The sequence below is a fragment of the Pristiophorus japonicus genome, chromosome 21, assembly GCF_044704955.1.
Source record: "Pristiophorus japonicus isolate sPriJap1 chromosome 21, sPriJap1.hap1, whole genome shotgun sequence".
NCBI lineage: Eukaryota > Metazoa > Chordata > Chondrichthyes > Pristiophoridae > Pristiophorus > Pristiophorus japonicus.
Window position 1 is genome coordinate 33,807,692 of NC_091997.1, and position 25,094 is coordinate 33,832,785.

Below are 25,094 nucleotides of genomic sequence, written 5' to 3' on the forward strand. Positions count from 1 at the left end.
GTTAGGTGAGTGGGCAAATGCATGGCAGATGCAGTATAATGTGGATAAATGTGAGGTTATCCACTTTTGGGGCAAAAACACAAAGGAAGAATATTATCTGAATGGCGGCAGATTAGGAAAAGGGGAGGTGCAACGAGACCTGGGTGTCATGGTTCATCAGTCATTGAAAGTTGGCATGCAGGTACAGCAGGCGGTGAAGAAGGTAAACGGTATGTTGGCCTTCATAGCTAGGGGATTCGAGTATAGGAGCAGGGAGGTCTTACTGCAGTTGTATAGGGCCTTGGTGAGGCCTCACCTGGAATATTGTGTTCAGTTTTGGTCTCCTAATCTGAGGAAGGACGTTCTTGCTATTGATGGAGTGCAGCGAAGGTTCACCAGACTGATTCCAGGGATGGCTGGACTGTCATATGAGGAGAGACTGGATCAACTGAGCCTTTATTCACTGGAGTTTAGAAGGATGAGAGGGGATCTCATAGAAACGTATAAGATTCTGACGGGACTGGACAGGTTAGATGCGGGAAAAATGTTCCCAATGTTGGGGAAGTCCGAACCAGGGGACATAGTCTTAGTATAAGGGCCATTTAGGACTGAGATGAGGAGAAACTTGTTCATTCAGAGAGTTGTTAACCTGTGGAATTCCCTGCCGCAGGAAGTTGTTGATGACAGTTCATTGGATATATTCAAGAGGGAGTTAGATATGGCCCTTACGGCTAAAGAGATCAAGGGATATGGAGAGAAAACAGGAAAGGGGTACTGAGGGAATGATCAGCCATGATCTTATTGAATGGCGGTGCAGGCTCGAAGGGCCGAATGGCCTACTCCTGCACCTATTTTCTATGTTTCTATGTTTATTGGCTCTAGTTTTGGTCTCCCCCACAAGTGGAAACTTCTTTTATGACTAACTTATTAAACCCTTTCATTATCTTAAAGACTTTTATCAGGGCACCCCTCAGTGCTTTTCTATGTCTTAAAGTCGCGAACGATTATATAAATCCAAGTTTGCTCATTATTTCAAAGAGCATCAAGGGCCAAATGGCTTCCTTCTGTGCTGCATCATTCTCTGATGTGTATGAGAGAGTGTTACAGTGAGGGGTGTGGGGTATATCGCAACAAAATATATCCCAATGAGAAAGATAGACTGTAAGAGAAGGGATAACTATCCGTGGCTAACTCGGGAAACAAGACTAGTGGGAGGCCAGAGGATTAGGAAATTTTTAAAAGCCAGCAGAGAACGACTAAAAAAATGATTGAGAGGGAAGATAGATTATGAAAGTAAACTAGCACAAAATATAAAAACAGATAGGAAGAGTTTCTACAGGTACATAAAAAGGAAAAGAGTGGCTAAAGTAAATGTTGGTTCCCTGGAGGCTGAGCTGGGGAATTAATAATGGAGAACAGGGAAATGGTAGAGATGTTGAACAAATACTTTGTATCGATCTTCACAGTAGAAGACACTAAAAACATCCTAATAATGGATAATCAAATGGCTATAGGGAGGAAGGAACATAATACAATCACTATCACTAATGAAGTAGTACTCGGTAAAATAATGGGACTAAAGACAGACAACTCCCCTGGACCTGATGGCTTACATCCTAGGGTCTTAGGAGAAGTGGCTGCAGAGATAGTGGATGCATTGGTTGTAATCTACCAAAATTCCCTGGATTCTGTGGCGGCCCCAGTGGATTGTAAAACTGCAAATGTAAAGCACCTATTTAAAAAAGGAGACAGGCAGAAAGCAGGAAACTATAGACCAGTTAGCCTAATATCTGTGGTTGGGAAAATGCTGGAGTCATTATTAAGGAAGCAGTAGCAGGACATTTGGAAAAGCATAATTCAATCAAGCAGAGTCAGCATGGTTTTATGAAAGGGAAATCATGTGTGTCAAATTTGCTGGAGTTCTTTGAGAATGTAACGAGCAGGATGGATAAAGGGGAACCGGAGAATGTGGTGTATTTGGATTTCCAGAAGGCATTCGATAGGGTGCCACATAAGAGGTTACTGCACAAGATAAAAGTTCACGGGGTTGGGGGTAATATATTAGCATGGATAGAGGATTGGCTAACTAACAGAGAACAGAGAGTCGGGATAAATGGGTTATTTTCCGGTTGGCAAACAGTAACTAGTGGGGTGCCACAGGGGGATCGGTGCTGGGTCCTCAACTATTTTCAATCTACATTAATGACTTGGATGAAGGGACCGAGTGTAATGTAGCCAAGTTTGCTGATGATACAAAGATGGGTGGGAAAGCTAATTGTGAGGAGGACACAAAAATTCTGCAAAGGGATATAGACAGGCTAAGTGAGTGGGCAAAAATTTGGCAGATGGAGTATAATGTCGGAAAATGTGAAGTTATCCACTTTGGCAGAAATAATAGAAAAGCAAATTATAATTTAAGTGAAGAAAAATTGCATAGTGCTACAGTACAGAGAGGCCTGGGGGTCCTTGTGCATGAAACACAAAACGTTAGTATGCAGGTACAGCAAGTAATCAGGAAGACAAATGAAATGTTGGCCTTGATTGTAAGAGGGATGGAGTCTAAAAGCAGAGAAGTCCTGCTACAACTGTACAGGGTATCGGTGAGGCCAAACCTAGAGTACTGTTTTGGTCTCCGTATTTAAAGAAGGATATACTTGCATTGGAGGCTGTTCAGAGAAGGTTCACGAGCTTGATTCCAGAAATGAGGGGGTTGACTTATGAGGATAGGTTGAGTAGTTTGGGCCTATGCACATTGGAGTTCAGAAGAATGAGAGGTGATCTTATTGAAAATTATAAGATAATGAAGGGGCTCGACAAGGTGGATGCAGAGAGGATATTTCCACTCATAGGGGAAACTGAAACTAGGGGACATAGTCTTAGAATAAGGGGCCGCCCATTTAAAACTTCCAGAGAACTTGCATTTATACAGTGTCTCAGGACATCACAAAGCGTTTTGTAGACAATGAAGCACTTTTTCAAGCGTAGTCACTGTGGTAATGTATTGAAATGTGGCAGCCAATTTGCACACAGCAAGCTCCCACAAACATCAATGAACAGATTATCTGTTTTAGTGATAAGAGTTCTGACGAAGAGTCATCGACTTGAAACGTTAACTCTGTTTCTCTCTCCACAGCTGCTGCCTGACCGGCTGAGTTGGTGGAGAGAGATAAGTGTTGGGCAGGACACCGAGTAAAACTCTGCACAGCCAATGGCAATGTCCTTGGCTGGCCTGACTGAGAGAAATAACCGTTAATTGTCCTGGTTAGTCTTGCTGTCACTGCGCGGTGCCACGCCATGCCAGCTCGATGCTCCGCTGTGCGCGCACCAACCCCACGGAGAGGCGACAGGAGGAGCCAGCGGTCTTCGAGGGGCGTCTCCAGCGCTGTTCCACGGAGCCCCCCAGGCTGCGCACCGAGGTTTCAATCCATGTCCCTCTTCTCTGAGTGTCGTAAATCTGTGGAATTCTCTGCCCTAGAGAGCTTTGGAGGCTGGGTCATTGAATATATTTAAGGCGGAGACAGACAGATTTTTGAGCGATAAGGGAGTCGAGGGATATGGGGAGCGGGCAGGGAAGTGGAGTTGAGGCCATGATCAGATCAGCCATGATCTTATTGAATGGCGGAGCAGGCTCGAGGGGCCAGGTGGCCTACTCCTGCTCCTATTTCTTATGTTCTTATCAGTGTTACAGTGAGGGGTGTGGGGTATATCAGCATTACAGTGAGGGGTGTGGGGTATATCAGTGTTACAGTGAGAGGCGTGGGCTATATCAGTGTTACAGTGAGAGTTGGGTATATCAGTGTTGCAGTGAGGGGTGTGGGGTATATCAGTGTTACAGTGAGGGGTGTGGGGTATACCAGTGTTACAGTGAGGGGTGTGGGGTATACCAGTGTTACAGAGAGGGGTGTGGGATATACCAGTGTTACAGTGAGGGGTGTGGGGTATACCAGTGTTACAGTGAGGGGTGTGGGGTATACCAGTGTTACAGTGAGGGGTGTGGGGTATACCAGTTTTACAGAGAGGGGTGTGGGATATACCAGTGTTACAGTGAGGGGTGTGGGGTATACCAGTGTTACAGTGAGAGTTGTGGGGTATACAAGTGTTACAATGAGAGTTGTGGGGTATATCAGTGTTACAGTGAGAGGTGTGGGGTATACAAGTGTTACAATGAGAGTTGTGGGGTATATCAGTGTTACAGTGAGGGGTGTGGGGTATACCAGTGTTACAGTGAAGGGTGTGGGGTATATCAGACTAATTAGCTAATTATTTTCCTAGAACAGTGATTATACTTCAAAGTAGATCATTGGCTGTGCAGAGTTTTACTCGGTGTCCTGCCCAACACTTATCTCTCTCCACCAACTCAGCCGGTCAGGCAGCAGCAGAGAGAAACAGAGTTAACGTTTCAGGTCAATGGCTCTTCTTCAGAACTCTTATCACTAAAACAGATAATCTGTTCATTGATGTTTGTGGGAGCTTGCTGTGCGCGAATTGGCTGCCACGTTTCAATACATTACCACAGTGACACACGCTTGAACAAGTGCTTCATTGTCTGTAAAGCGCGTTGGGACCTCCTGAGGTGCTGTATAAATGCAAGTCCTCTGTTTCTAACGACAGCTGAACCTTGGGATGGGGCTGTTGAGCGAGCTGGCATGTGATGTCAGGGCTGCGTCCAGTGCCAATCGTGTGAATGGGCGTCGGGGACCAGGACCGCTGGCTGATCATTTCCTGCCTCATCGCCCCTTCCCCAGGAGTCGCTCGAGCCAAAGGCAGTGCCCTTGGCTTGGCCTGGCTGAGAGAAATAACCTTTAATTGTCCTGGTTAGTCTTGCTGTCGCCGCGCGGTGCCCACGTCACGCCAGCTCAACGCTCCGCTGTGCGCGCACTAACCCCACGGAGAGGCGACAGGAGGAGCCAGTGGTCTTCGAGGGTGTCTCCAGCGCTGTTCCCACCTCTCAGACTCCGAATTCTTTCTCCCAGCTGGGAAGCGTTGCTCCCAACCTCCCTTCCCAAAAAACTTCCAGGCGCGGGGAATTCGTCCAGCCCGATTGGAGCTGACTTGCCCTGGCTCATAGTCGGCCCCCCCTTGACTTAAGACGCTTCTGCTTCGGCAATCCCTCGCATCGAGAATGACCCGCTTACGCGCCAAAAAGGGATGAGCTCAATGAGTGTTTCAATGAAGGACCTAATATTCCAGATCCCAAACTACATGTTGAAGGGTGGAAGATGCTTGTGCGTGGAATTGTTTAACGTGTGTTGGCCATTGCACATCAGCCACCACACGGGCTTGATCCAGTGGCAAGGGTCAACCAGGACGACTGGAGACCAGCCCTGCTGCACGCACCTAGTGCGCACACATATCGCAGTGTGGGCTGGCCCGTGCTGCCCCTGGGCCCTCGCCTCTCCTGGGCCCCGATCACGTCCCTCCGCGATCACTCGCCGCTCCTTCGCCCTGACCTCGCCGCTCCTGCTGTACCTGCCCACACTCCAATCAGTGACCTGGGTTACAGCCAGTGAAGCGCTTTTGGAGTGTAGTCACTGTTGTAATGTGGAGTGCAATGCTGCCACGCTGCTTAAGACGCTTCTCAGAGGTGATTGAACAGCGATAATGGGCGCACGGGAGCGTGGTTGGTGGTAGCTCAGGAGAGGCGCCCTCGATTGAACACCGCAACCTGTGTCACCTGTCGCTCGATCCACTTTCCTGCTCAGCTACAACCTGCCACACTCCCACTTACGCCGCATTGGTTCATTAATAAAGGGCATTTAATGGCTGGAATAAATCTCGCAGTCGTTACAAGGCCTCCTTCTCATTTTTATAAAGGAGACACCGGTGTCGATTACGCAAGCTTCTACCAGGGACTCTGGGATTGCAGCAGCGAGGAGGCTGACGAGCTGTCGTTTAAACGAGGAGATTTGATTCACATCCTCAGCAAGGTAAGGCAGCGAATGAATCATTTACTCTGTTGGTGATGCGTGCCTGCTGCTCCCTCCCTCCCTCTCGGCATCGTGGTCGTTAGCCGCGGGCATTGAGCGCGATGCGCGACGGCGGTCGATGGTTGGCGCCAGGCAGCGAACACGCTCGGAACCCAACGATAATGGTAATGGAGTCATTCATTAATTAGTCGCCGATGGAGCCCACTGGTCGCACTGACGTCTGTCCAAGGTGGCCGTTCATGTGTGAGCCTGAGCGCAGTGAGTGTATTACCGAGTATGTTCAACCGTGGGGGAATATCGCAGCCCCGCACAGTCCTGCCTCTTTCACAGTGAGTCGCACTCGAGCCTCTGAGTCCGAAGGTCGTGGCTTCCTGTACCCTCCGTGTCCAGGGAATCCAGTATCCTCACAGAGCCACATGCCCCTTTTATAAAGACTTGCATTTAAATAGCGCCTTTCACGACCGCCGGACGTCTCAAAGCGCTTTGCAGCCAATTAAGTACTTTTGGAGTGTAGTCATTGTTGTAATGTGGGAAATGCAGCAGCCAATTTGCGCACAACAAACTCCCACACACAGCAATGTGATAATGACCCAGATATACTTGATATAAAAGTTTGCAGATGACACTAAGCTGGGTGGCGGTGTGAGCTGTGAGGAGGACGCTAAGAGGCTGAGGGTGACCTGGACAGGTTAGATGAGTGGGCAAATACATGGCAGATGCAGTATAATGTGGATAAATGTGAGGTTATCCACTTTGGGGGCAAAAACACGAAGGCAGAATATATCTGAATGGCAGCAGATTAGGAAAAGGGGGAGGTGCAGCGAGACCTGGGTGTCATGGTACATCAGTCATTGAAAGTTGGCATACAGGTACAGCAGGCGGTGAAGAAGGCAACTGGTATGTTGGCCTTCATAGCAAGGGGATTTGAGTATCGGAGCAGGCAAGTCAAGCTGCAGTTGTACAGGGTCTTGGTGAGGCCTCACCTGGAATATTGTGTTCAGTTTTGGTCTCCTAATCTGAGGAAGGACGTTCTTGCTATTGAGGGAGTGCAGCGAAGGTTCACCAGACTAATTCCAGGGATGGCTGGACTGACATATGAGGAGAGACTGGATCAACTGGGCCTTTATACACTGGAGTTTAGAAGGATGAGAGGGGATCTCATAGAAACATATAAGATTCTGACTGGACTGGACAGGTTAGATGCAGGAAGAATGTTCCCGATGTTGGGGAAGTCCAGAACCAGGGGACACAGTCTTAGGATAAGGGGCAGGCAGTTTGGGACTGAGAGGAGGAGAAACTTCTTCACTCAGAGAGTTGTTAACCTGTGGAATTCCCTGCCGCAGAGATGCCAGTTCATTGGATATATTCAAGAGGGAGTTAGATATGGCTCTTACTGTTAAGGGGATCAAGGGGTATGGAGAGAAAGCAGGAAAGCGGTACTGAGGGAATGATCAGCCATGATCTTATTGAATGGTGGTGCAGGCTCGAAGGGCCGAATGGCCTACTCCTGCACCTATTTTCTATGTTTCTATACTTGCTTTGGAGGCAGTTCAGAGAAGGTTCACTAGGTTGATTCCTGGGATGAGGGGGTTGACTTATGAGGAAAGGTTGAGCCTGTAATCATTGGAATTCAGAAGAATGAGAGGTGATCTTATCGAAAAGTATACGATTATGAGGGGGCTTGACAAGGTGGATGCAGAGAGGATGTTTCCACCGATGGGGGAGACTAGAACTAGAGGGCATAATCTTAGAATAAAGGGCCGCTCATTTAAACAGAGATGAGGAGAAATTTCTTCTTTCAGAGGGTTGTAAATCTGTGGAATTCGCTGCCTCAGAGAGCTATGGAAGCTGGGACATTGAATAAATTTAAGTCGGAAATAGACAATTTCTTGAATGATAAGGGGATAAGGGGTTATGGAGAGTGGGCGGGAAAGTGGAGTTGAGTCCATGATCGGATCAGCCATGATCTTATTGAATGGCGGAGCAGGCTCGAGGGGCCGTATGGCCTACTCCTGCTCCTATTTCTTATGTTCTTATAATATGTTTTTGTGATGTTGATTGAGGGATAAATATTGGCCCCAGGATACCGGGGATGTTTTACATCCAATTGAGAGAACAGATGGGGCCTCGGTTTAACTTCGCATCTGAAAGACGGTCGCTCCGACAGTGCGGCACTCCCTTAGTACTGCCCCTCCCACAGTGCGGCGCTCCCTCAGCACTGCCCCTCCGACAGTGCGGCGCTCCCTCAGCACTGCCCCTCCGACAGTGCAGCGCTCCCTCAGCACTGCCCCTCCGACAGTGCGGCGCTCCCTCAGCACTGCCCCTCCGACAGTGCGGCGCTCCCTCAGTACTGCCCCTCCGACAGTGCGGCGCTCCCTCAGCACTGCCCCTCCGACAGTGCGGCGCTCCCTCAGCACTGCCCCTCCAACAGTGCAGCGCTCCCTCAGTACTGCCCCTCCGACAGTGCGGCGCTCCCTCAGTACTGCCCCTCCGACAGTGCAGCACTCCCTCAGCACTGCACTGCGAGTGTCAGCCTGGATTTTTTTGTGCTCAAGCCCCTGGAGTGGGACTTGAACCCACAACCTTGTGACTTTGGGTTTTGGGGGTACGATTAGTGTCATGGGGGCCGTCCTGGGTCACGGACACTGGGCCCGGCCTGGCGATCGCAATGCGGACTTACCAATGTCCTTACCGTGAGTTTATTAACAAATAATTAGCAATGCAGTACAGTACCTGGATACTCTCCCGTCATATCAGTGCCGGCTTAAAGCAGCCAATGAACACGTGATGTATGGTACAAATGTTTGTTTAATTATCTACTTAAGCATCAGGCAGGGAGAGAAAATGCATTCTCCCTCTCCATCCTGGACTGGCTCAGCCACAATACCAAACCCCTACAGGCTGCCTGTAATCTGCACAGGGCTGCCAGTGATTTTACCATCTCGAGTGATTATTCACCAGTTCAACTTCAGGTCACCTATGCTGCACAAAGGCTTGAATTGATTGGTCCATTAGCCTGTGACAGAAGGCTGGCGAAAGAGATGCACCATGGTGATTGGCGAGCTTGAGTAACTACTTGTGTTTCTAACCCATACAAGGAGCCTGACACCGACAATGCATCACATCGAGCTGCGGGAACAGACCAGTGATTTCCCGATCATTATGCATTAGGAGTGTCTCTCTCTCTTTCTGTCTCTCTCTCTCTGTCTCTCCCCCTCTCTCTCTCTGTGTCTCTCTCGCTCTCTCTCTTGGCCTACTCCTGCCCCTATTTTCTATGTTTCTATGTCTCTCTCTCTCTCTCTCTCTGTCTCTCTCTCCCTCTCTCTGTCTCTCTCTCTCATACACGCGCGCACTCTCGCCTCTCGCACACTCTCTGTAGACCAATCTCTCGCACGCTCAACTCACACTCAAATCACTCTCTCTCACATTCTCTCTCTCTCTCTCTCACTCTCTCTCACTCTCTGTCTCACTCTGTCTCACTCTCTCACTCTCACTCTCTCACTCACTCTCACTCATTCAAAAAGGAGTTAGATGTAGTCCTTACTACTAGGGGGATCAAGGGGTATGGCGAGAAAGCAGGAATGGGGTACTGAAGTTGCATGTTTAGCCATAAACTCATTGAATGGAGGTGCAGGCTCAAAGGGCCAAATGGCCTACTCCTGCACCTATTTTCTATGTTTCTATGTTTCACGCTCTCACTCTCATTCCCTCTCCCCCCGCTCTCTGTAGCCCAACCTCTGGGTTGTTGTGCAGAGATGTCACAGCGCAGAGATGTTATTGGGGATTCTGTATATTGTGTATACACAAAGACAGAGAGCGTTATGGGCAATGTGCGATATATCAGACGGTGGGGCCGATGTATTTGAGTCTGACTGTGAGGCGTCTGATTTGGTTTCTGGTCTAGTGAAACAAGCACAAGTGACTCATTGCTATATATTCGCACGTAAGATTATCTCCTAACTTCTAATCAAAGACCGGGGGAAAAAAATCCACGACGCACGTCTAAGACATCTCATCCTTTCGCCCGGCCCCCCGGGGAACGGGAAACGTGACGGTAATGTGCGCTCGCTGTTGCGTTTGGTGCGAGCGCCAAACTCGAGCTGGGGGACAGAGGGGGGAGCCGGGGGAGACCTGAGGGTGGGTGGGAAGCGATGAGAGACGGAGCGAGCGAGGATAGAGGCGAGTGGGTGGAATGGGAGCCTGAGGGAGATGGGCGGGAGAGAGGAGCAGGAGAGAGAAAAGGCTTCCAACCTCACCTGTATTCCCTCCAGTGCAGAAGATTGAGGGGCTGACCTAATTGAGGTGTTTAAGATGATTGAAGGACTCAATGGAGTAGATCGAAAGAAACTGCTTCCTCTGGTGGGAGAAGTCCAGAACAAGGGGGCATCACCTTAAAATCAGAGCCAGGCCGTTCAGGGGTGATGTCAGGAGGCACTTCTTCACACAAAGGGCAGTGGGAATCTGGAACTCTCTCCCCCAAAAAGCTGTTGAGGCTGGGGGTCAATTGGAACTTTCAGTCCTTTGTTTGAAGAAGTGTTTCCTGACATCACCCGTGAACGGCCTGGCTCTAAATTTAAGGTTGGCCCGGCTCTAAATTTAAGGTTCTGCCCCCTTGTTCTTGATTCCCCCTCACCAGAGGAAATAGTTTCTCTCTATCCCTCCCCCCTATCGAATCCTGTTTAACATTTACCATCTACAAGATGCACTGCAGCAACTCGCCAAGGCTTCTTCGGCAGCACCTCCCAAACCCACGACCTCTACCACCTAGAAGGACAAAGGCAGCAGGCGCATGGGAACACCATCACCTCCACGTTCCCCTCCAAGTCACACACCATCCTGACTTGGAAATATATCGGCCGTTCCTTCATCGTCGCTGGGTCACAATCCTGGAACTCCCTCCCTAACAGCACTGTGGGAGCACCTTCACCACACGGACTGCAGCGGTTCAAGAAGGCGGTTCACCACCACCTTCTCAAGGGGCAATTAGAGGGTGGGCAATAAATGCCAGCCTTGCCAGCGATGCCCACATCCCAGGAACTAATATATGTTTTAAGATGCTAAAGATCACCCATCAATCTTCTAAACTCAGTGGAATACAAGCCAAGTTTATGCAGTGGTGTGCAGTGCTGGGGAGTGGGAGTCCTGCTGATTCATGGCCTCCACACGCAAGCCAACGCTCATTGGACATATTCCTCGAGGTTTCCCCAACCGCCCCGCCACCGCACTCCTGCCATTGGTCGCCCGACACGTCCATCGCCATGCCCCGCCTTCCCGCGGCCAATCAGAAAACAGGCAGACTCTTCATTACCCGATTGGCTGATCCTTGACTTTGGGTCAAATGGCCTCCTTTCCTGCCTGCAATATTTTTATAACTGAGAGATATTCAAAGAAAACGAATCGCATGTAATGTTTTTTATTAATGTCTCTGCGATGTTTCTCCGGGATTTTTGCTCCCAACGGTGTATCCGGACATTAATCTTCAATTGCTGGAGACTCCAGGGCGATCCTGGAGAGAGTTGGCATCCACCTACATCGGGGGCAGTTGTCGGGTACCGAATGTTCCTGCATCTCCTCATCTCATCGTTCCTGGAATGTGGGCGTCGCTGGCGACAACAACAACTTGTATTTATATAGCGCCTTTAACGTAGTGAAACGTCCCAAAGCCCTTCACTGGAGCGTTATAAAACAATAGTGTGACACCGAGCCACATAGGGAGAAATTACGGCAGGGGTAAGTTTTAAGGAGCATCTTGAAGGAGGAAAGAGAGGCAGAGAGGTGGAGGGAGAGGTTTTGGGAGGGAGTTCCAGAGCTTGGGGCCCAGGCAACAAAAGGCACGGCCACCAATGGTGGAGCGATTATAATCAGGGATGCTCAAGAGGGCAGAATTAGTGGAGCACAGAGATCTCGGGGGATGGGGGTTATGGGGCTGGAGGAGATTACAGAGATAGGGAGGGATGAGACCATGGAGGGATTTGAAAATAAAGTGGAGAATTTGGAAATTGAAGCGTTGCTTAACTGGGAGCCAATGTAGGTCAGCGAGCACAGGGGTGATGGGTGAGCGGGACATGGGGGGGGGGGGGGGGGTGATGGGTGAGCGGGGGGGGGGGGGGGGTGATGGGTGAGCGGGACACGGGGGGAATGATGGGTGAGTGGGACACGGGGGGGATAGAAACATAGAAAATAGGTGCAGGAGTAGGCCATTCGGCCCTTCTAGCCTGCACCGCCATTCAATGAGTTCATGGCTGAACATTCAACTTCAGTACCCCATTCCTGCTTTCTCGCCATACCCCTTGATCCCCCTAGCAGTAAGGACCTCATCTAACTCCTTTTTGAATATATGATGGGTGAGCGGGACACGGGGGATGGGGTGATGGGTAAGCAGGACACGGGGGTGATGGGTGAGCAGGACACGGGAGGGTGATGGGTGAGCGGGACACGGGGGGGGGGTGATGGGTGAGCGGGACATGGGGGGGGTGATGGGTGAGCGGGACACGGGGGGAGGGGGGTGGTGATGGGTGAACGGGACACCGGGGGGGGGTGGTGATGGGTGAACGGGACACGGGGGGCGATGGGTGAGCAGGACACGGGGGGGGTGATGGATGAGCGGGACACGGGGGGGGGGTGATGGGTGAGCGGGACACGGGGGGGGGGTGATGGGTGAGCGGGACACGGGGGGCGATGGGTGAGCAGGACATGGGGGGGGTGATGGGTGAGCGGGACACGGGGGGCTGATGGGTGAGCGGGACACGGGGGGGCTGATGGGTGAGCGGGACACGGCGGGGGTGATGGGTGAGCGGGACACGGGGGGGGGTGATGGATGAACGGGACACGGGGGGCGATGGGTGAGCAGGACACGGGGCGGTGATGGGTGAGTGGGACACGGGGGGGGGGGTGATGGGTGAACGGGACACGGGGGGGGGGGTGGGGGGGGGTGATGGGTGAGCGGGACACGACGGGGGGTGATGGGTGAGCGGGACACGGGGGGGGGCGATGTGTGAGCGGGACACGGGGGGCTGATGGGTGAGCGGGACACGGGGGGCGATGGGTGAGCGGGACACGGGGGCGGGGTGATGGGTGAGCGGGACACGGGGGCGGGGTGATGGATGAACGGGACACGGGGCGGTGATGGGTGAGTGGGACACGGGAGGGGGGGTGATGGGTGAGCGGGACACGGGGGGGGGGGTGATGGGTGAGCGGGACACGGGGGGTGATGGGTGAGCGGGACACGGGGGGGGGCGATGTGTGAGCGGGACACGGGGGGCTGATGGGTGAGCGGGACACGGGGGGGGTGATGGGTGAGCGGGACACGGGGGGCGATGGGTGAGCGGGACACGGGGGCGGGGTGATGGATGAACGGGACACGGGGCGGTGATGGGTGAGTGGGACACGGTGCGAGTTGGGACCTTGCCTCACTGCCATGTGCGGGATCTTGCTGTGTGCATCAACAATAATAAACCGCAGCCCCCGCCCCGGCCTGCGTTACCCGCCGCCACAGCCCATCCATTGTGCGCGCTGCGCTGGGACATGGCTGAGGGACGAGACGGAACGTTCCATCAAAGCCTTTATTTTCTCTCCCAGCTGTTCAGTGAATCAGGGTTCAAGTGGAGTGCGAACATCACTCCGTGACTTAATGAGGCTGACTCGCTGACGTGTTGCCCATCGCCGTCTGCGGCCCCCTCTTCTCCCCGACATCCCAGAACAAAACTGTCAATGAATGTGAGTTGGGTGCAGGAGGGACGGAGTGTGTCCCGGCCCTGCAGGCGATGAGCCCTCTCTCTCTCTCTCTCTGGGGCTGCCTCATTCCTCTTCCTGGGAAGGAGACGTCCGCATTGCAGCAGAGAGGGCTGGAGAAGCGAACAGAGGGGCAGCCAAAGGGACGGGCAGGTTTGGACGGCAACTCCGCTTTGTCAAACGGGCCGTAGTGAGTGTAAACGGTCGGTGTACCTTCCTGTGCTAGAATGGAACAGATTGCCTGTGCTCGCTGCACTAATGAGGCACGACAGATGAAGGAAGGAGAGAGAGAGAGAGAGAGACGAGCTGCTCACGCTGCACCGCGCCCGCTGTATCATCTACACCAAGATATAATCAATAGAGCCAGGACATTTGTCCTCTGCCTCACAGCCCCACAAGCATCTTTCAGGATATGTAAACTGCCCCAGTGAGTGAGACTCGGGTTCCAAATTCTTGGAATTGTAGAAAAAAAAAACCTTCGAGCTTCTGTTTCTAAATCGGTCTCTGTTGGAAAACAGCCGATGTGCCTGGGCGAATCAGGGAGGGTGCATGGGCAGGAGGCCGCTCAGTCCATCACACCACCGCATGATGCTAGCCTCTCAATGGGAGCCCCCCCCTCCCCACTTCAACCCCAGCCACTTCTCCTTACACTTGGCATTCTTGCTTTCCACATAAGTATTTAAAAGGGAAGCGGAGACCTAATAGCGACAACTTGCATCGAACCAGCGCCTTTAACATTGCAAAATGTCGCAAGGTGCTTCGCAGGGTTGCACAAAAGGAAAGGATTGGAGGAGCACAGAGATCTTGGGGGGGGGGGGTTGGGGAGGGGGATGGGAGTTGTGGGGCTGGAGGAGATTACAGAGATAGGGAGGGGCGAGGCCATGATGAGATTTGAACACGAGAATGAGAATTTTGAAATCGAGGCGTTGCCGGATCGGGAGCCAGTGTACATCAGCGAGCACAGGGGGTGATGGGTGAGCGGGACTCGGTGCGAGTTAGGACATGGGGCAGTGAGCACAGGGGTGATGGGTGAGCGGGACTCGGTGCGAGTTAGGACATGGGGCAGTGAGCACAGGGGTGATGGGTGAGCGGGACTGGGTGCAAGTTAGGACACGGGGCAGCGAGCACAGGGGGTGATGGGTGAGCGGGACTGGGTGCAAGTTAGGACATGGGGCAGTGAGCACAGGGGGTGATGGGTGAGCGGGACTGGGTGCAAGTTAGGACACGGGGCAGCAGAGTTTTGGATGAGCTGATGTCTATGGTGGGTGAAAGGAGTCTCATGCCCTCTCTCACTCTCTCTCTCTCGCTCTCACGCTCTCTCACTCGCTCTCTCTTTCTCTCTCTCTTTCTCTCTCTCTCTCTGTCTCTGCCTCTGTCAGTCTGACTCTTGCTCTCTGTCTCTCTGTCTGTCTATTTGTCTCTCTCTCTCTTTCACTCTCTATCTCTCGCTCACTCTCGCTGTGACTCTCACTTTCTCCCTGTCTCTGATTTTCTCTGTCATTTTCTCGCTCTCTCACTCTGGCTGTCTCTGTGGCTTTCTTGCTCTCTGTCTCTCTCTCTCTGTCTCTGTCGCGCTCTCTGTCTCTTTCTCACTGTTTCTCTCTCTGTCTTTGTCTCTTTCTTTCTCTGTCTCACTCTGTCAATCTCTCTCTGTCTCGCTCTGTCTCTCTCTCGCTATCAGTCAGTCAGTCTCTCTCTCGCTATCAGCCAGTCAGTCTGTCTCTCGCTATCAGTCAGTCTGTCTCTCTCTCTCGTTATCAGTCAGTCAGTCTGTCTCTCGCTATCAGTCAGTCTGTCTCTCGCTATCAGTCAGTATGTCTCTCGCTATCAGTCAGTCTGTCTCTCTCTCGCTATCAGTCAGTCAGTCTGTCTCTCTCACTATCAGTCAGTCTGTCTGTCTCTCGCTATCAGTCAGTCAGTCTGTCTCTCGCTATGTCAGTCTGTCTGTCTCTCGCTATCAGTCAGTCTGTCTCTCGCAATCAGTCAGTCTCTCTCTCGCAATCAGTCAGTTTCTCTCTCGCGATCAGTCAGTCTCTCTCGCGATCAGTCAGTCAATCTGTCTCTCGCTATCAGTCAGGCAGTCTGTCTCTCGCTATCAGTCTGTCTCTCTCTCTCGCTATCAGTCAGTCTGTCTGTCTCTCACTATCAGTCAGTCAGTCTCTCTCTTGCTATCAGTCAGTCAGTCTCTCTCTCGCTATCAGTCAGTCAGAGTGTCTCTCGCTATCAGTCAGTCTGTCTGTCTCTCTCTCGCTATCTGTCAGTCTGTCTCTCGCTATCTGTCAGTCTCTCTCGCTGTCAGTCAGTCTCTCTCTCGCTATCAGTCAGTCAGTCTCTCGCTATCAGTCAGTCAGTCTCTCTCTCACTATCAGTCAGTCAGAGTGTCTCTCGCTATCAGTCAGTCTGTCTGTCTGTCTCTCGCTATCAGTCAGTCGTCTCTCGCTATCAGTCAGTCTGTCTCTCACTATCTGTCAGTCTGTCTGTCTCTCACTATCAGTCACTCTGTCTCTCACTATCAGTCTGTCTGTTTCTCGCTATCAGTCTGTCTGTCTCTCGCTATCAGTCAGTCAGTCAGTCTCTCGCTATCAGTCAGTCAGTCAGTCTCTCGCTATCAGTCAGTCAGTCTTTCTCTCGCTATCAGTCAGTCTGTCTGTCTCTCGCTATCAGTCAGTCTGTCTGTCTCTCACTATCAGTCAGTCTGTCTCTCTCGCTATCAGTCTGTCTCTCTCTCGCTATCAGTCAGTCAGTCTCTCTCTCTCGCTACCAGTCAGTCTGTCTGTCTCTCGCTATCAGTCAGTCTGTCTCTCGCTATCAGTCAGTCTGTCTCTCGCTATCAGTCAGCCTGTCTCTCGCTATCAGTCAGTCTCTCTCTCGCTATCAGTCAGTCAGTCTCTCTCTCGCTATCAGTCAGTCAGTCTCTCCCTCGCTATCAGTCTCTCTCTCGCTATCAGTCAGTCAGTCTCTCTCTCGCTATCAGTCAGTCTCTCTCGCTATCAGTCAGTCAGAGTGTCTCTCGCTATCAGTCAGTCTGTCTGTCTGTCTCTCGCTATCAGTCAGTCGTCTCTCGCTATCAGTCAGTCTGTCTCTCACTATCTGTCAGTCTGTCTGTCTCTCACTATCAGTCACTCTGTCTCTCACTATCAGTCTGTCTGTTTCTCGCTATCAGTCTGTCTGTCTCTCGCTATCAGTCAGTCAGTCAGTCTCTCGCTATCAGTCAGTCAGTCAGTCTCTCGCTATCAGTCAGTCAGTCTTTCTCTCGCTATCAGTCAGTCTGTCTGTCTCTCACTATCAGTCAGTCAGTCTCTCTCTTGCTATCAGTCAGTCAGTCTCTCTCTCGCTATCAGTCAGTCAGAGTGTCTCTCGCTATCAGTCAGTCTGTCTGTCTCTCTCTCGCTATCTGTCAGTCTGTCTCTCGCTATCTGTCAGTCTCTCTCGCTGTCAGTCAGTCTCTCTCTCGCTATCAGTCAGTCAGTCTCTCGCTATCAGTCAGTCAGTCTCTCTCTCACTATCAGTCAGTCAGAGTGTCTCTCGCTATCAGTCAGTCTGTCTGTCTGTCTCTCGCTATCAGTCAGTCGTCTCTCGCTATCAGTCAGTCTGTCTCTCACTATCTGTCAGTCTGTCTGTCTCTCACTATCAGTCACTCTGTCTCTCACTATCAGTCTGTCTGTTTCTCGCTATCAGTCTGTCTGTCTCTCGCTATCAGTCAGTCAGTCAGTCTCTCGCTATCAGTCAGTCAGTCAGTCTCTCGCTATCAGTCAGTCAGTCTTTCTCTCGCTATCAGTCAGTCTGTCTGTCTCTCGCTATCAGTCAGTCTGTCTGTCTCTCACTATCAGTCAGTCTGTCTCTCTCGCTATCAGTCTGTCTCTCTCTCGCTATCAGTCAGTCAGTCTCTCTCTCTCGCTACCAGTCAGTCTGTCTGTCTCTCGCTATCAGTCAGTCTGTCTCTCGCTATCAGTCAGTCTGTCTCTCGCTATCAGTCAGCCTGTCTCTCGCTATCAGTCAGTCTCTCTCTCGCTATCAGTCAGTCAGTCTCTCTCTCGCTATCAGTCAGTCAGTCTCTCCCTCGCTATCAGTCTCTCTCTCGCTATCAGTCAGTCAGTCTCTCTCTCGCTATCAGTCAGTCTCTCTCGCTATCAGTCAGTCAGAGTGTCTCTCGCTATCAGTCAGTCTGTCTGTCTGTCTCTCGCTATCAGTCAGTCGTCTCTCGCTATCAGTCAGTCTGTCTCTCACTATCTGTCAGTCTGTCTGTCTCTCACTATCAGTCACTCTGTCTCTCACTATCAGTCTGTCTGTTTCTCGCTATCAGTCTGTCTGTCTCTCGCTATCAGTCAGTCAGTCAGTCTCTCGCTATCAGTCAGTCAGTCAGTCTCTCGCTATCAGTCAGTCAGTCTTTCTCTCGCTATCAGTCAGTCTGTCTGTCTCTCGCTATCAGTCAGTCTGTCTGTCTCTCACTATCAGTCAGTCTGTCTCTCTCGCTATCAGTCTGTCTCTCTCTCGCTATCAGTCAGTCAGTCTCTCTCTCTCGCTACCAGTCAGTCTGTCTGTCTCTCGCTATCAGTCAGTCTGTCTCTCGCTATCAGTCAGTCTGTCTCTCGCTATCAGTCAGCCTGTCTCTCGCTATCAGTCAGTCAGTCTCTCTCTCGCTATCAGTCAGTCAGTCTCTCTCTCGCTATCAGTCAGTCAGTCTCTCTCTCGCTATCAGTCTCTCTCTCGCTATCAGTCAGTCAGTCTCTCTCTCGCTATCAGTCAGTCTCTCTCTCGCTATCAGTCAGAGTGTCTCTCGCTATCAGTCAGTCTGTCTGTCTGTCTCTCGCTATCAGTCAGTCAGTCTCTCGCTATCATTCAGTCTGTCTCTCACTATATGTCAGTCTGTCTGTCTGTCTCTCACTATCAGTCAGTCTGTCACTCGCTATCTGTCAGTCTGCCTCTCGCTATCTGTCAGTCTGTCCCTCGCCATGTCAGTCTGTCTGTCTCTCGCAATCAGTCAGTCTGTCTGTCTCTCGCTATCAGTCAGTCTGTCTGTCTCTTGCTATCAGTCAGTCAGTCTGTCTCTCACTATCAGTCAGTCTGTCTGTCTCTCGCTATCAGTCAGTCTGTCTGTCTCTTGCTGTCAGTCAGTCTGTCTCTCTCTCACTATCAGTCAGTCTGTCTCTCTCTCGCGATCAGTCAGTCAGTCTGTCTCTCACTATCAGTCAGTCTGTCTGTCTCTCGCTATCAGTCAGTCAGTCTGTCTCTCGCTATCAGTCAGTCTGTCTGTCTCTCACTATCAGTCAGTATGTCTGTCTCTCGCAATCAGTCAGTCTGTATGTCTCTCGCTATCAGTCAGTCAGTCTGTCTCACTATCAGTCAGTCTGTCTGTCTCTCGCTATCATTTAGTCTGTCTGTCTCTCACCATCAGGCAGTCTGTCTGTCTCTCGCTATCAGTCAGTCTGTCTGTCTCTTGCTATCAGTCAGTCTGTCTGTCTCTCACTATCAGTCAGTCTGTCTCTCTCTCGCTATCAGTCGGTCTGTCTCTCGCTATGTCAGTCTGTCTCTCGCAATCAGTCAGTCTGTCTCTCGCTATCAGTCAGTCTGTCTCTCGCTATCAGTCAGTCTGTCTCTCGCTATCTGTCAGTCTGTCTCTTGCTATTTGTCAGTCTGTCTCTCGCTATCTGTAAGTCTGTCTCTCGCTATCTGTCAGTCTGTCTCTCTCGCTATCAGTCAGTCGGTCTGTCTCTCGGTATCAGTCAGTCAGTCTGTCTCTCGCGATCAGTCAGTCTGTCTCTCGCGATCAGTCTGTCTGTCTCTCGCTATGTCAGTCTGTCTGTCTCTCGCTATCAGTCAGTCTGTCTCTCGCTATCAGTCTGTAAGTCAGTCTCTCGCTATCAGTCAGTCTGTCTCTCGCTATCAGTCAGTCTGTCTGTCTCTCGCTATCAGTCAGTCTGTCTGTCTCTCACTATCAGTCAGTCTGTCTCTCTCGCTATCAGTCTGTCTCTCTCTCGCTATCAGTCAGTCAGTCTCTTTCGCAATCAGTCAGTCAGTCTATCTCTCGCTATCAGTCAGTCTCTCTCTCGCTATCAGTCAGTCAGAGTGTCTCTCGCTATCAGTCAGTCTGTCTGTCTCTCGCTAGCAGTCAGTCTGTCAGTCTCTCGCTATGTCTGTCTGTCTCTTGCGATCAGTCAGTCAGTCTGTCTCTCACTATCAGTCAGTCTGTCTCTCGCTATCAGTCAGTCTGTCTGTCTCTCGCTATCAGTCAGTCTGTCTGTCTCTCACTATCAGTCAGTCTGTCTCTCTCGCTATCAGTCTGTCTCTCTCTCGCTATCAGTCAGTCAGTCTCTTTCGCAATCAGTCAGTCAGTCTATCTCTCGCTATCAGTCAGTCTCTCTCTCGCTATCAGTCAGTCAGAGTGTCTCTCGCTATCAGTCAGTCTGTCTGTCTCTCGCTAGCAGTCAGTCTGTCAGTCTCTCGCTATGTCTGTCTGTCTCTTGCGATCAGTCAGTCAGTCTGTCTCTCACTATCAGTCTGTCTGTCTCTTGCTATCAGTCAGTCTGTCTGTCTCTCGTTATCAGTCAGTCTGTCTGTCTCTCGCTATCAGTCAGCCTGTCTGTCTCTCACTATCAGTCAATCTGTCTCTCGCGATCAGTCAGTCAGTCTGTCTCTCACTATCAGTCAGTCTGTCTGTCTCTCGCTATCAGTCAGTCTGTCTGTCTCTCGCTATCAGTCTGCCAGTCAGTCTCTCGCTATCAGTCAGTCTGTCTCTCGCGATCAGTCAGTCAGTCTGTCTCTCACTATCAGTCAGTCTGTCTGTCTCTCGCTATCAGTCAGTCTGTCTGTCTCTCGCTATCAGTTGGTCTGTCTGTCTCTTGCTATCAGTCAGTCTGTCTCTCTCACTATCAGTCAGTCTGTCTCTCGCTATCAGTCGGCCTGTCTCTCGCTATGTCAGTCTGTCTGTCTCTCGCAATCAGTCAGTCAGTCAGTCTCTCGCTATCTGTCAGTGTGTCTCTCGCTATCTGTCAGTCTGTCTCTCGCTATCAGTCTGTCTGTCTCTCGCTATCAGTCTGTCTGTCTCTCGCTATCAGTCTGTCTGTCTCTCGCTATGTCAGTCTGTCTTTCTCTTGCAATCAGTCAGTCTGTCTCTCGCGATCAGTCACTCTCTCTCTCGCTATCAGTCACACTCTCTCTCGCTATCAGTCAGTCTGTCTGTCTCTCGCTATCAGTCAGTCTGTCTGTCTCTCGCTATCAGTCAGTCTGTCTGTCTCTAGCTATCAGTCAGTCTGTCTGTCTCTCACTATCAGTCAGTCTGTCTCTCTCTCGCTATCAGTCGGTCTGTCTCTCGCTATGTCAGTCTGTCTGTCTCTCGCAATCAGTCAGTCTGTCTCTCGCTATCTGTCAGTCTGTCTCTCGCTATCAGTCTGTCTGTCTCTCGCTATCAGTCTGTCTGTCTCTTGCTATGTCAGTCTGTCTTTCTCTCGCAATCAGTCAGTCTGTCTCTCGCGATCAGTCACTCTCTCTCTCGCTATCAGTCACACTCTCTCTCGCTATCAGTCAGTCTGTCTGTCTCTCGCTATCAGTCAGTCTGTCTGTCTCTCGCTATCAGTCAGTCTGTCTGTCTCTCGCTATCAGTCAGTCTGTCTGTCTCTCACTATCAGTCAGTCTGTCTCTCTCTCGCAATCAGTCAGCCTGTCTCTCGCTATCTGTCAGTCTGTCTCTTGCTATTTGTCAGTCTGTCTCTCGCTATCTGTAAGTCTGTCTCTCGCTATCTGTCAGTCTGTCTCTCGCTATCAGTCTGTCTGTCTCTCACTATGTCAGTCTGTCTGTCTCTCGCTATCAGTCAGTCTGTCTCTCGCTATCAGTCTGTCAGTCAGTCTCTCGCTATCAGTCAGTCTGTCTCTCGCGATCAGTCAGTCAGTCTGTCTCTCACTATCAGTGAGTCTGTCTCTCTCGCTATCAGTCGGTCTATCTCTCGCAATGTCAGTCTGTCTGTCTCTCGCAATCAGTCAGTCTGTCTCTCGCTATCAGTCAGTCAGTCTGTCTCTCGCTATCAGTCAGTCAGTCTCTCGCTATCATTCAGTCTGTCTCACTCGCTATCAGTCAGTCAGTCTCTCGCTATCAGTCAGTCTGTCTGTCTCTCGCTCTCAGTCAGTCTGTCTGTCTCGCTATCAGTCACTCTCTCTCTCGGTATCAGTCAGTCTCTCTCTCGCAATCAGTCAGTCTGTCTCTCTCGCTATCAGTCAGTCTGTCTCTCGCTATCAGTCAGTCAGTCTGTCTCTCTCGCTTTCAGTCAGTCAGTCTCTCTCTCTCGCTTTCAGTCAGTCAGTCTGTCTCTCGCTTTCAGTCAGTCAGTCTGTCTCTCGCTATCAGGCAGTCTGTCTCTCGCTATAGTCAGTCTGTCTCTCGCTATCAGTCAGTCAGTCTCTCTCTCGCTATCAGTCAGTCAGTCTCTCTCTCGCTATCAGTCTCTCTCTCGCTATCAGTCAGTCAGTCTCTCTCTCGCTATCAGTCAGTCAGAGTGTCTCTCGCTATCAGTCAGTCTGTCTGTCTGTCTCTCGCTAGCAGTCAGTCTGTCTCTCGCTATCATTCAGTCTGTCTCTCACTATCTGTCAGTCTGTCTGTCTGTCTCTCACTATCAGTCAGTCTGTCACTCGCTATCTGTCAGTCTGCCTCTCGCTATCTGTCAGTCTGTCCCTCGCTATGTCAGTCTGTCTGTCTCTCGCAATCAGTCAGTCTGTCTGTCTCTCGCTATCAGTCAGTCTGTCTGTCTCTCGCTATCAGTCAGCCTGTCTGTCTCTTGCTATCAGCCAGTCAGTCTATCTCTCACTATCAGTCAGTCTGTCTGTCTCTCGCTATCAGTCAGTCTTTCTGTCTCTTGCTGTCAGTCAGTCTGTCTGTCTCTAACTATCAGTCAGTCTGTCTTTCTCTCGCTATCAGTCAGTCAGTCTGTCTCTCTCGCTATCAGTCAGTCAGTCAGTCTCTCGCTATCAGTCAGTCTGTCTCTCGCGATCAGTCAGTCAGTCTGTCTCTCTCGCTATCAGTCAGTCTGTCTGTCTCTCGCTATCAGTCAGTCTGACTCTCTCGCTATCAGTCAGTCAGTCTGTCTCTCTCTCGCTATCAGTCGGTCTGTCTCTCGGTATCAGTCAGTCAGTCTGTCTCTCGCTATCAGTCTGTCTGTCTCTCGCTATGTCAGTCTGTCTGTCTCTCGCTATCAGTCAGTCTGTCTCTCGCTATCAGTCTGTAAGTCAGTCTCTCGCTATCAGTCAGTCTGTCTCTCGCGATCAGTCAGTCAGTCTGTCTCTCACTATCAGTCAGTCTGTCTGTCTCTCGCTATCAGTCAGTCTGTATGTCTCTCGCTATCAGTCAGTCTGTCTGTCTCTCACTATCAGTCAGTCTGTCTCTCTCGCTATCAGTCAGTCAGTCTCTCTCTCTCGCTATCAGTCAGTCAGTCTATCTCTCGCTATCAGTCAGTCTCTCTCTCGCTATCAGTCAGTCAGAGTGTCTCTCGCTATCAGTCAGTCTGTCTGTCTCTCGCTATCAGTCAGTCAGTCTGTCTCTCGCTATCAATCAGTCTGTCTCTCACTATCAGTCAGTCTGTCTCTCGCTATCTGTCAGTCTGTCTCTCACTATCTGTCAGTCTGTCTGTCTGTCTCTCGCTATCTGTCAGTCTGTCTATCGCTATCTGTCAGTCTGTCCCTCGCTTTCTGTCAGTCTGTTTCTCGCTATCAGTCTGTCTGTCTCTCGCAATGTCAGTCTGTCTGTCTCTCGCAATCAGTCAGTCTGTCTCTCGCTATCAGTCAGTCAGTCTGTCTCTCACTATCAGTTAGTCTGTCTGTCTCTCGCTATCAGTCAGTCTGTCTGTCTCTTGCTATCAGTCAGTCTGCCTGTCTCTCACTATCAGTGAGTCTGTCTCTCTCGCTATCAGTCGGTCTGTCTCTCGCAATGTCAGTCTGTCTGTCTCTCGCAATCAGTCAGTCTGTCTCTCGCTATCAGTCAGTCAGTCTGTCTCTCGCTATCAGTCAGTCAGTCTCTCGCTATCAGTCAGTCTGTCTCTCACTATCAGTCAGTCAGTCTCTCACTATCAGTCAGTCTGTCTCTCGCTATCTGTCAGTCTGTCTCTCGCTATCAGTCTGTCTGTCTCTCGCTATCAGTCTGTCAGTCAGTCTCTCGCTATGTCTGTCTGTCTCTTGCGATCAGTCTGTCTCTCACTATCAGTCAGTCTGTCTGTCTCTCGCTATCAGTCAGTCTGTCTGTCTCTCGCTATCAGTCAGTCTGTCTGTCTCTCACTATCAGTCAGTCTGTCTCTCGCGATCAGTCAGTCAGTCTGTCTCTCACTATCAGTCAGTCTGTCTGTCTCTCGCTATCAGTCAGTCTGTCTGTCTCTCGTTATCAGTCTGCCAGTCAGTCTCTCGCTATCAGTCAGTCTGTCTCTCGCGATCAGTCAGTCAGTCTGTCTCTCACTATCAGTCAGTCTGTCTGTATCTCGCTATCAGTCAGTCTGTCTATCTCTCGCTATCAGTCGGTCTGTCTGTCTCTTGCTATCAGTCAGTCTGTCTCTCTCACTATCAGTCAGTCTGTCTCTCGCTATCAGTCGGCCTATCTCTCGCTATGTCAGACTGTCTGTCTCTCGCAATCAGTCAGTCTGTCTCTCGCTATCAGTCAGTCAGTCAGTCTCTCGCTATCTGTCAGTCTGTCTCTCGCTATCTGTCAGTCTGTCTCTCGCTATCAGTCTGTCTGTCTCTCGCTATCAGTCTGTCTGTCTCTCGCTATGTCAGTCTGTCTTTCTCTCGCAATCAGTCACTCTCTCTCTCGTTATCAGTCACACTCTCTCTCGCTATCAGTCAGTCTGCTTGTCTCTCGCTATCAGTCAGTCTGTCTGTCTCTCGCGATCAGTCAGTCTGTCTGTCTCTCACTATCAGTCAGTCTGTCTCTCTCTCGCTATCAGTCGGTCTGTCTCTCGCTATGTCAGTCTGTCTGTCTCTCGCAATCAGTCAGCCTGTCTCTCGCTATCTGTCAGTCTGTCTCTTGCTATTTGTCAGTCTGTCTCTCGCTATCTGTAAGTCTGTCTCTCGCTATCTGTAAGTCTGTCTCTCGCTATCTGTCAGTCTGTCTCTCGCTATCAGTCTGTCTGTCTCTCGCTATGTCAGTCTGTCTGTCTCTCGCTATCAGTCAGTCTGTCTGTCTCTCACTATCAGTCAGTCTGTCTCTCGCGATCAGTCGGTCAGTCTGTCTCTCACTATCAGTCAGTCTGTCTGTCTCTCGCTATCAGTCAGTCTGTCTCTCGCGATCAGTCAGTCAGTCTGTCTCTCACTATCAGTCAGTCTGTCTGTCTCTCGCTATCAGTCAGTCTGTCTGTCTCTCGCTATCAGTCCGTGTCTGTCTCTTGCTATCAGTCAGTCTGTCTCTCTCACTATCAGTCAGTCTGTCTCTCGCTATCAGTCGGCCTGTCTCTCGCGATGTCAGTCTGTCTGTCTCTCGCAATCAGTCAGT

The 25,094-nt window shown here is 50.9% G+C and overlaps 2 protein-coding genes across 3 annotated transcripts in view; one reads left to right on the top strand and one right to left on the bottom strand.

Annotated features, from left to right (window-relative positions):
• The window catches only part of skap1 (src kinase associated phosphoprotein 1), a 641,866-nt gene that overhangs the window by 484,806 nt on the left and 131,966 nt on the right, over positions 1-25,094 (top strand). For both annotated transcript variants that reach the window (XM_070864573.1, XM_070864574.1), the window contains exon 12: positions 5,794-5,906. In XM_070864573.1, the coding sequence (XP_070720674.1) occupies positions 5,794-5,906 (113 nt within the window). The remainder of the gene's footprint in view (positions 1-5,793; positions 5,907-25,094) is intronic.
• The window catches only part of LOC139233915 (sorting nexin-11-like), a 368,480-nt gene continuing 354,691 nt past the window's right edge, over positions 11,306-25,094 (bottom strand). Inside the window, exon 8 of the mRNA XM_070864578.1 lies at positions 11,306-11,509. Coding sequence (XP_070720679.1) covers positions 11,479-11,509 — 31 coding nt within the window. The 3' untranslated portion in view covers positions 11,306-11,478. The remainder of the gene's footprint in view (positions 11,510-25,094) is intronic.